The 12,103-nt window shown below is 38.3% G+C and overlaps 1 protein-coding gene across 2 annotated transcripts in view; it reads left to right on the top strand.

Annotated features, from left to right (window-relative positions):
• The window catches only part of LOC127411922 (integrin alpha-9-like), a 137,925-nt gene extending 133,160 nt beyond the window's left edge, over nucleotides 1–4,765 (top strand). For both annotated transcript variants that reach the window (XM_051647831.1, XM_051647832.1), the window contains exon 28: nucleotides 1,157–4,765. In XM_051647831.1, coding sequence (XP_051503791.1) covers nucleotides 1,157–1,255 — 99 coding nt within the window. In that variant the 3' untranslated portion in view covers nucleotides 1,256–4,765. The remainder of the gene's footprint in view (nucleotides 1–1,156) is intronic.
• The last annotated feature ends 7,338 nt before the right edge of the window (nucleotides 4,766–12,103 follow it).

A 12,103-nucleotide genomic window follows, 5' to 3' on the forward strand; every position in this document is an offset into this window, starting at 1 on the left:
CCCATTCACACACCAATGACAGCAGAACTGCCATGTAAGGCAGCTAGCCTGCCATTGGGAATAACTTGGAGTTCAGTGTCTTGCCCAAGGACACTTCAGCATGTGGAGTCATGTGGGCCAGGAACTGAACCACTAACCCTGTGATTAGTGGACAACCTGCTCCACCACCTGAGCCACAGCAGCCCTCTTTAAATGTCTGTATCACTTTGCAGCACACTTCCCTCATTTATTAGCACTCCATTTGTAGACTGAGGAATTTTCAGGAGTAGTCGGCAAAGACGCAACACATCGACCAGTGCCAGAACTAACTTACCAACTAGTCAGTGCAATCCCTAAAATAAATACTTATTGGATACCTATAGGATGATATATAAAGTGCCCCTCTTACTAAAATTTGAATATCATCAGTCACAAGAGATTTCTTAAAGGTGCACTCAGTAAGTTTTTGTTCATGTCATCATAAACTTACAATGACACCTAGTGGCGTGGATGCAGCATCATTCAAACGCAAAAGTTTTCAGTTACAGATGCCAATATAAAAATTCACAATTCACAGTCAGACATTAATAATTTAATCCATGAGTGAAAGTGTCCAATAACAGGGCGGTTACTGAGATTAAGTGAGTTGTATTCAGCTGGTCATGTCATTCAAACATGGCAGCCCCTCCATAAAACAGCTTTTTATAAGGTTACTGATGTGACTGGAGTCTTTACCTCACGTGAGTGGTCATGATATTACAGATATGTTTACAAATTGCAATTCATTTGTTAAGGAGTACAGCTTGTTTTAATGAGGAAAAAAATTACTTAGCGCACCTTTAATGAAATCATAACTTTCCCTAAAAATGTGCTGTATTTTAATGCATTCTTACTTTTCAATTTGACATAGTAAATATTTCCATCCTCATGTCTTCCCCTGACAGCAGAATCGAATTATTTTGTTTATATTTGGTCTGCAAGTCAAAAGAAATAATTTTCCTTTTAGTTTTCCTTCCTGCACTTTTTGTAACAGTGAGGTAAAGCTTAATAGGATGTTATTTTTGGGGGGGAACTGGGGTGTATTTTTGTCATCGAGGTAGTCTCTCTACATCTGTCCACTTTGCTTGAATGCATCCACGCAATACATTGACACACAGCAATTCTTTCTGTTCTGCAGATGGGATTCTTCAGGAGGCATTACAGAGAGATCATAGAGGCGGAAAAGAACAGGAAGGACAGTGATGAGAGCTGGGATTGGGTCCAGAAGAGCCAATGAGATCTTGGATTGGGTTCAGAAAATCCAATAAGCTGCTACCTTCACCACAGCTGTCTCTCTAGACCCAGGCCCCGCAAGCTTCCATATGTGGAAGAGAAGATTATTCTCCAGATTTTCCGGAGGTTTGACACTTTTTTTTGTGACGTTTGAGGTGACAGTGTGGCCTGCCAGTAAAGACTTGTAGTGGAATTCCATTGAGCCCAACGGGAGAAGCCTCTCGCCAGCGGGACGGAAAGAGAGGAATAGAGAGACTTCCTGAAACGGATGTGGATATCGTGTCAATACAATCCGACGATTAAAACCCTCAGGGCGCTGTTCAAAAGCAAAAATCTATTTTTTATAAAATGTATTCCATACTGTATAGAAAAGGCTTCAAGAGTTTTTGTTTTAAAGCACTGATGACTGACACACGCCAAAGAGATGATGCTATTCCTTCAAAGTGTTCCGGTGGACATCAGTATTCCAATAAGTGATTAAAGTTGGTTTGCAAATTGGACATTTTGAAAATGGCTTATAACCTCTGTGTTCCCTCAAGTTCTCATAATTTACAGAGAATACAAAGCTTATGTCTGTTGAAAGCTTTAGTCACCAAATGAAGTAGGATCAAACAAGAGAACGTCAGAGATGCATTTATCAAACAAATATATACATCATCATAACAGCTCAGTTGTTACCTGCAGACCCCTAAAAAGTATTTAGACACTTAAAGGAATATTTCAATATCAGTCGACAGCATTTGTGGCATAATGTTGATAACCACAAACATTTTCTTTAACCTCCTGAGACCCGTGTGAATACTTTGTGCATTTTCCATTCCCCTTCTTGATTTGTAACTAGTAGCCCCTAAGAAACATGCAACTTTGTTTTTTAGACCAAAGAGTCTTCCTAAAAATGTATGTCCACATATGTGGACAGCGGGACTAAGCTATAGAAAGTCATATAACTTTTATCAAATTGTTTATTATGTTTCCAGGAGTGTTGGTTATTCATGTTTTTGTGACATTACAGACATTACATCAGAAATTAGCATAATTAATTCTGATTCATGGTAATGAAGTAATGGCCAGCATCATCCAATCACTGCAAACCATGTTAAAATAGAAATTATGCATTATTAAATTCTGAATCTATGTACTGATTATCATTGTCTCATGTCTGCCAAACATGTTGAACTTTTGATAGGAAGTTTAGATTGAATGTACTTAGCTGCATTGAGAGCTATAAGATGATTCCTTGCTCCCTATTTAGTGAACGACTTAACCTCCAGTGTGCTGTCTGTCGGCACTGGTCTCAGAACAGTTCGTAATGCACCTTATTTTCATCCTAACTCCATAGAAAGCCTCTGAAAGCAACATTTTCCAGATTTTGGATGCATCCATTGATTCTCACTGTGATAATGCACAGTGAATATAGGATATTTTACCTGAAACTGAGCCTACAGTCCACAAATGTGGAAAACTGGCATATCAGATGAAACTAAAGATTCTAAACTTTTGACTCAAACAGGTTTCAGTGTAAAAACTGAATTAGGTTTCTTACCAGATGTAGTTTTGTTGACGTTTCTCTCAAACACAAACTCCTCTACGATCGCCACCATGTTGTTTGGTCACATGACTCAGTGCGTCGAAAGTTGAACCCTTTACTGACAGCACAGAGTCTCCTGAACTGAGCTCAGTCGGTTTAAATGAATTTAAATTATGCGTTGCATATAGCAAAGCCAAAATACAATGTTCACGCATTTGTGTACGCGGGGTCGAACGAGGTTCAAATCTGGGTTTCATTGAGGCACTTACAATGGAAGTGAACGGGCCAATTTTTGGAGGGATTAAAGGCAGAAATGTGACGCTTATAATTGTATAAAATCACATGTATTCTTCTGTTAAAACGCATGTATTATTTGAACTGTAAAGTTAAGTAATTTTACTGTTTACGGTGTTACGTCGTCATGGCAATGAAGTTGTAAAATTTAAAATAACTTTACACAGAAAAGATTAGTAAGTGATTTTATCACACTAAATTCATGTTAACACACATATTTTTGTGCTGTACTTTTGAAACAGTGAGTATTTTAATGTTTATGGATTGACCCCATTCACTTCCATTGTAAGTGTCTCACTGTAACCCAGATTTTTGCTTTTTTTTTTTATTAAGAAAAGGAGGGACGAGTCGAAATATATTTTTGTAGTAATCAACATTGTGCAAAAAATGCTATCGATTGATCTAAACTTTTATTTAACCCGGAATATTCCTTTAAGTCACATTTAAAAATGTCTGAATGTTTTTGCATTAGATAAAATATCAAACTGAGTGGCATTTATTTTACAGAAAGATAGCTCTATTCAATATATTTGAAATTCACGACTTCAAACATTTTTATGTATTTTTTTTATTTTTTTTAGATTATAACTGCACTGGATAATGAGCCCACTACCAGATTTTGATATTGACTATAGTCATTTGTAGAGTTATACAACAAACACATTCCATTAATTTGTAGACAAATCATGATTTACAATTCCACTGTAACACAAAATGTTTTTCTTCTCTTTCAGTATTCCATAAATTAGGAATGTTGGAAATATTTAAGCAACTACTATGAAAGGCCGTGCTGTATTGTGAAGTTAGTCATATAGTCAGAACATTGCTATGCTACAAAATAACGATCCGCTATGGGTGCTGCGCAGAGATATGGCGAATAGCTGTTTCTATATTGTATTTTATCACCGCTGGAACGTTATATTGACCAATCAGCATTCAGGACCGAAACTGCTTGTGTTTCTGTTTTTATAAAAGGGATTTACAGCATCTTCGGTATGTTACATCATACATGTCCTCCAGCTTTTAAACAAATCCCTTGAAAAGTTCCGACAGCATAGACCCGCTTTACGCAATGTTTAACAATTTGTAATGACCTAAAAATAGGTGGAAATACGCAGTACATCAAAGCTTGTTTAAAGTCAGCATTTTGGAGCTCACTCAGACTCGCTGTCAGACTTAATATACATTCTGAACTTGTCGTATACTTCCATACAAACAGCACAGAGCCAAAGACGTTTGTTACGTTTTCTTATACAGAGAATAATTTTCCTCTCATTTCAGAGGCTTTCTGTAAGACTCACCATTTCTTTGAGGTCTACCAAATGATAAATAGTTCATTATTTTGGATGTTCTGATATCTGTGGAAGAATCGGCAAAATAAAGTTTGAATTATTTGATCCATACTCATCACCACTGGCATGGCAAACACCTGTTCACATGTCCACCCTGTCACCAGTTTCTCACATAAGTGTGTTTCAGAAAGACACATACTTGACATTGTAAGTGTAACGTAACTGTGAGTGTTGAAGCAGTAAATGTTACCATTATCACCTATTTTGAACATTTTAGAATAAACTACTGTCACTGAATTTCAGTTTTATAGATGTATTGAGAAATATGTTTGTTGTACAAGCTCGAGCTGTATATTTATCTACTGAATCTGCCATTTTAAAATTAAAAATCACAAACAGATGTTTTGTCTCAGTTTTGTTGAGTGCCACACAAGTATTTCGAGCAATGCTTTGTTTCTTGTTGCACTGAGGCCCTCTAGTGAACTAAATGAATCATGTGGTTTTCAAAACTGTTTTCCAAAAGCAAACTTTTTCAAGGGCCCATCCCTTTCGATTCTGGCTATGTTCAAAACTAGTGTACAGTTTACGGCATACTGCATAGTATGCACTGTATAATGCCTACTATTTTTAAATAGTAAACACAACATATTCTGCAAAGCTAAATATTTTAACCTGTAGTATGCTGTATTGTTCTCACATGACCATCACCTTGCATGTTTAATTCAGCGAGTGGCAACCAGTAATCATTTTGAAAATATACAAGGTTATTTTGTGCTTTTAATTCACTTTTTACATTTATGCATTTGACAGACACTTTTATCCAAAGTGACCTACAGTGCCCTTATTACAGGGACAATCCCACTGGAGCAACCTGGAGTTAAATGCCTTGCTCAAGGACACAATGGTGACAGCTGTGGGAATTGAACCAACAACCTTCTGATTACCAATTCAGTGCTTTAGTCCATTACACCATAGATGCTAGATGCTAAAATTGCATTTCAAATTACTTCTCTTTTATTTGTCACACTAGCATTGTGTAATAAATTAATGTGAAGTGTGCAACACACTTTAGAAATGTAGGTAATTTAAGGCAGGATCCCCTTGCGAAGGAAACCCTGTGTGAGAAATGTACATGATATTGTACTTAATCACTGCATGATATTGACAATGAACATGATCTTATAAATATTTCCTGTTTGCACATTTAAATAATTGGATTTCATATTGTCATTTTACAAGCAAAAGCATTTTTTGGGGAAAATTATCTTGTATTAATTTGTATCTGAAGAGTGTAAACATTATGACCACATGCCTAATATGCTGTTGGTCCTCTGCGTGCCACCAAAACAGCACCGACCTGCCGAGGCATGGACTCTACAAGACTCCTGAAGGTGTCCTGTGGTATCTGGCACCAAGACATTAGCAGCAGATCCTTCAAGTCCTGTAATTTAAGAGGTGGAGCTGCTGTGGATTGGACTTGTTGGTCCAGCACATCCCATAGATGCTCAATCGGATTTAGATCTGGGAAATTTGGAGGACAGAGCAACACCTTGAGCTCTTTGTCATGTTCCTCAAACCATTCCTGAACAATGTGTGCAGTGTGGCAGGGTGCATTATCCTGCTGAAAGAGGCCACTGACATCAGGGAATACCATTGCCATGAAGGGGTGTACCTGGTCTGCAATGATGTTTAGGTATGTGGCACGTGTCAAATTGATGTCCACATGAATGGCTGGACCCAGGGTTTACCAGCAGAACATTTCCCAGAGCATCACACTCCCTCCACCGGCTTGTCGTCTTTCCACAGTGCATCTTGGTGCCATCACTTCCCCAGGAAAATGGCGCACATTTACATGGTCGTCCATGTGTGTAGAAGAAAACAGGATTGTAGGCGCTTTCTATGGTGGACAGGAGTCATCATTGGCAATCTGAACGGTCTGTTGCTACGCAGTCCCATACGCAGCAGGGTGCGATGCACTGTGTGTTGTGACACATTCCTACCAAACCATCATTAAAGTGTTCTGTGACTTGTGCCACAGTAGAGCCTTGGTCGCCCAACACCCTGTCGCCAGTTTGTGGTTTGTTCCTCTTCGGACCACTGTCGGTAGGTGCTCACCACTGCTGACCGGGAGCACTCCACAAGTCTTGCCGTTTCAGAGATGCTCTGACCCAGTCGTCTGGCCATAACAATTTGTCCCTTGTCAAAGTCACTCAGGTTTTTACTCCTGCCCATTTCTCCTGCATTTAACACATTGACTACGAGAACTGATTGTTCGCTTACCATCTAATCTACCCAGATCTTGACATGTGGCCTTGTTAGGAGATGATCAACATTATCCGCTTCACCTGTGGGTGGTCATAATGTTTTGGTTCATCGGTGTATATGCCTATTTATTTTTATTTCTGTTTTTATTTCTTACTATGGCTGTCAATACCATAAAATAATCGTGATTAATTTAATGATTTCAGAATGAAATGATACTAAAGTCAAATAATGTCAAAAACAATGTTTTTAAACTTTTGAATGCCCCAGATTTAAAATACTTATCTTTAAGGGTAGACTATTAATTAAACCGGTAAGCTGCTATCATTAATGCTTCCTATGTAAAATTGTATTGAAAAATTCTGGGCTATTTGTAAAATTATTTGTCAATACATTAATATGTGTTATAACAAGTAGCCTTTGGCAAACTGATAAATTACTAGAAACATTTTCTGCCATTACAAATATTTGCTCCCCAGTTTGGGGAATGCTGATATAAAGGATGTTTATACTTTTAAAAACAAATGAAACTGCACATGAATGAAAATTGAAAAACATTGTGTTTCAATAAGATGCTAAATTAATTTATTGATTAATGTTCTCATTGTTTTCATTTTATTAGTATCATACAAAACAAATATAAAAATTATATAAGCTCTTCGTTATATGACTTTTTAATAAAGTTAGAGTTGGGGATAAATTACCTTGGTTGCCATGGGATACACCAAACAGTTGCCCCACAGTATACAGTCTGCATTATTTATTAGTTGCTACTAGAGAGTTAACTAGAGAATTTACTTGCATGGAGCTACAACATCAACAGGTAAGTGCTTCAAATTATTTGATAGATAACCTTTAGGAAAGAAGAGTGTACCTGCTTATATCAAACATTTTAATTTTGTTTAATAAATGTACTGTAAATATCTTAAAATTGTTTACCTTGACATAATCCTACCCTTGACCATAAATGGTGTAAAACCTGAAATTAGAGGGAGACATGCATTCACATAGACATGCATTCAGTGAACTTAACTGTCCTTTTCTTGTGTTACAGGAATGACATCTCTACTAGAGGACGGCTTGATAAAAACCCGCTCAATAGAGCAGGTGGTGGCCCCTCTGTCCACTCACCTAAGTCACCTCATCCTGCTGTGTGGGAGTGAGACAGAATTGGACCAGTTCACCCAGTTGGAAGCTGCAGCTAAAGCAGTGGCCAAGGCTTGACAGCTGTGGCATCAAGGTCAGTTGCATTTATAACTTTCCTGACAGGATAAGGAAAATTGTTACAGCAAAATGAATACAGATTTATGAGAAAAAATACATAAAACGGTTGGGACCATAGAAGACAGATATTCACCACTTTTCCTTGCATTCAGGCTAGTGGTAGATACAGAAGATAATATATTGAAAATGGAGATGGTTCCACTTGTAGAATTTCTCACTGTGTCGGGTCAGCATGTGCTCCTGGCCATCCAAAAGCTCAGCATACAACCGGAGATCACAGAGCACAAAGAGGAGCTCATTGAAGCCACTCAGAATATGCTGTTAGGTGCGGTTAAGGTAAGACGTCCTAAGTGACAAAGAAAAATAACTGAATGCAGACATTAGCGGAAAAGATTTGGGACATTGTATATGATATACTGTAAATGTTTGTACATATTTGGCCTGTTAAAGTTTTGAATTTAGTTTTTTAGTTATATTTTCTAATTTGTTCTAACAATTTAGTCGTATTTTTCACTATGATTTTTAATTCCAGTTTCAGAATACTGTATTAAGTTTTTATTTTCAGTTGAAGTATTTTAGGGTTGCCAACGTTAATGCATAACTGACCAAATTTAAATATGCACATTAAATTTCTTAGGGCCATCAGGAGTTCTCGCTAAGTAGTGACATTTGATGTTTAATGAAGGCTGTAAATGTGTAAAATATTTAAATTTACAGTGTATCAAAAACTAAAACTAAAATTAATTTATGGTCATTTTTTCTTTATTTTAGTTAGCTTTGGAGTCATGAAAATGAATTTAAGTTTAGTTTCAGTTTTTGCCAATAATACAATTTTGGACCCACTTTATATTAGGTGTCTTTAAAGGTGCAATAAGTAAGTTTTTGCAAATTAAAAAAGTTTTACACATAAAGAAATGAATAGCATTTTTTAAAAATATGTTGAAAATGGTGTACACTCACATGAAACCTTATAAAAGCTGTTTAATTTTACATGGAGCGGGTCGCCCCCTCATGGGCGCTGCCATGTTGACAACACTTGACACTGTGTCATGCAATGGTCATCAATGGTACCAATGATGGTACGGTATTGATAAACAGGAGTGTAATCCACCAGAAAGATAAAATGTCATAACAGGATGTCCCTGCTGGAGTGATCAAACAGCTACGACCTGCATCTCTCACGGTGCGGATCACGGATAAGCAGCGCTTCATCAAACGGCAAGCGCAGGCACAAAGCGGTGTTCAGCCAGTCCGGCACGCAACAACGTGCAAAAATTCGTTTGGATTGGATAGAAGAATGTCCATTATAGGGATGTGTGTACTATGAGATGGATAAAAACACAGACCAAAAGTAACAAACAGAACATAAACAAACACATTTGGTGTGAAGCGACAACACTTCAGGATGATGGGTGTTAGTATAAAGTCCAAAACCGCAAGTACTTCTGGGACCAATGGGACGAGTAAGATCCAACTAAATCCTTGCTAAAATCTTACTTATGTACTTAACCATTTGATATAATGTACTTATGTACATACCTGTTGTTGCATTGTACTTACATTTAAAGAACCTTCATTTAATTACATTTGTAGTTACACTTTTAACATTACCCCTAAACCTAACCCAACCCTTACCCTAAACCCTAACCCTACCTCTACCTCAACAGCAGCAAATGTATGACATCTTTTGAAAATTTTGCAGAACATACGCAATAAGTACATTGTATTGTATGTAGTTTAATGTAAGTACATTGTAGTTAAAAACACCTAATATAAAGTGGGACCATCATTTCTTTTTATTGCAGTTAACAAAAATGTTTTAATTCCGTTATAGTTAATGATAATAACACTGGTATGAAATACCCCCCAAGTGTAATGATTGTCTGTTTTTGGGTTGTGTAGATCCTTTTGGTGGAGGATGATGCAACTATAAGGAAGATCACTGCTGCAGCTGACTGGCTCTTGTATTGTCTTTCTCAAGTAGGAGCTTCAGAAACATATCATCCTTATTAAAAGCGTTTCAAGTGTACTCAAAGGCGATGCTGCTTCTTCACAACTTGGTGGTGGAAAGAATCCAGGAACTGTGTGACAACAAACAGCAGGAGCTTTTGAAAGCTTCTCTAGAAGCCCTGAACAAATGTGTTTCCATGCTCCACACTGCAATGTACACGACCATCAAACATCCCAACAGTGAGGAGGCCCAGGCTGCAAAGCAATATATCTTAAACCAAGTGGATTCAACTGTGAATGCCATTGTAACCACACTCAAGAGCAAGTGTGAACCAGCTGGAATGAGTTCATGTGGATACTACACCGAAATACGGAACAAATTACTGAAGCTGCTGTCTGCCCCTGGTTCAGTTAAAGATGATGGTTTTGACATCATGCTGCGTGATCTTGTGTTTCACAGTATGATGGTAGCAAACACTTCTCAGAGGGAACTTTGGTTTGAATTGGCTGTAAATTGCAAGCTGGTCCTAAAGTCCTGGTCAGAGATATCACAACAAATGAGGTGCTCTGATGTTCAATCCCAATTTGTAAACACATGTTATTCCTTGTTGCAACAAATCCACAAACTTGATGATGCTTTGATAAAAGCTACCCTGTTCCAGGTAATGGACATATTTGTCTCAACTACAACTCCCTTGGAACAGTTGGTGCACACCGTGAGCTGCATCTTCCAGGATGAGAAAGATGATTATGAGTTGGATGTGGAAACACTTTGGGTGCAATCTGAAGCCTTCATAGCTCATGCTGAGAAGATTGCAGAGGTGGCTAGCTTCATCTCAGCTTTAGTATGTGATGAAAAGAATCTTGAAGGCGCAGATAACTCAAAAACCTGCCTAGTACAACTAAAAGAGGCAATTGTGGCACTTGTGCCAGAGCTTGAGGAAGACATGATGCACTGCAGTGAAACACTGCAAAAACTGAAAGAGATGCATCAGAGATGGGTGGAAGAGATGGAGCAACTCCTGCATGCTTGTAGCAGCACTATAAACGTAAAGGACTTTGTCTGTATTGCTCTTAAGGAGATAAGGAGAGACTGGATGGCATGCTTTGAAGCACATAAAGATCAGGATGCACAGTTCTTCACAAAACAGGCTAGCTTGCTTATTGACCACATGAGCATGGTGATCCATTTTGCAAGAAAACATGTTGATAAAAGCGATAATCCAATCTACCACAATGGACTGCTGGTTCTGATAAAACAAGCTGAGAGCTCTGCAGCGGAGGTGACCAGCTGTTATCTATTCTTATACTATTCTTAGCAAGGAAGCATTCTCATTGCTTTCTGACAGCATCTCAACAGTTCTAAAGCACTTTGACATTCTATGTGAATGGCTTGATGGTTTGCAGCATCCACATCTGCTCAGTCCTCTGCGAGAAGGAGCCCGCCAGACTGCCAGTACTGCACCATGCAGTATTTCCATTTCTGTACATCAAACATCAACTGATGATAAAGAGAATCTGAGTCTTCAGTGCACAGCTTCAGCAGTGACGAAATCCCATGTGAGCTCAAAGATGGTTTGGAAAATCACGCTGTTCATCCAATCACAGAGCACCATAAACCAAACATCGAAGAAGAGTGGACGGCACCTGTCATAGAATCTCAACCGGTCATACAGCTCCATAATACTGACATACTACCTCTCTTGTGTCAAGTTCTCAGCGTGACCAAAGGAAAAGATGTAGAGGCACTTAATATGGCATGCACTGGAGTTTTGGGACTTTCGAACAACTATGTGCAAGCTGCAAGAGAGGCCATGAGTGTAATAGACACAGCTGATAATCAAGAAGTGGAAAGTCTGTGGTCCATACTAGTAACTCTGACTCTCTTGCTTGTCCAGACAGCACAGGAAACAGCAATGAGTTCAGCAATGAGTACAGATAGCATTTATAAACACAGTTCGCAATTTTCAGACATCATCAAAAATGCCCGTAAGATATTGCTCCCAGTGGCAGGATTATGGTACTATTCTGTTTATTCAATGATCCAGAACTACGTACCAAATATATTGGAATCAATCACACATGAACTCACAGAGGTCATGTGTTTATGCGCAGACACCATGCAACTTTTGACCACAGTTGACATCAAGGTGTTGGGTCATGAGTGTCATGAAAGTTTTACAGCTTTGCAGAGCAAGCTTCAAAAAGCTCAAACAAACACTAAGAATCTAATGGACCTAATTGGATCAAGGCCAACTCAAACCGATGAGCTAGATGGTCTCTGCATGCTTTGGGCCTTGTC

This window comes from Myxocyprinus asiaticus, chromosome 21 (genome assembly GCF_019703515.2).
Source record: "Myxocyprinus asiaticus isolate MX2 ecotype Aquarium Trade chromosome 21, UBuf_Myxa_2, whole genome shotgun sequence".
Taxonomy (NCBI): Eukaryota; Metazoa; Chordata; class Actinopteri; order Cypriniformes; family Catostomidae; genus Myxocyprinus; species Myxocyprinus asiaticus.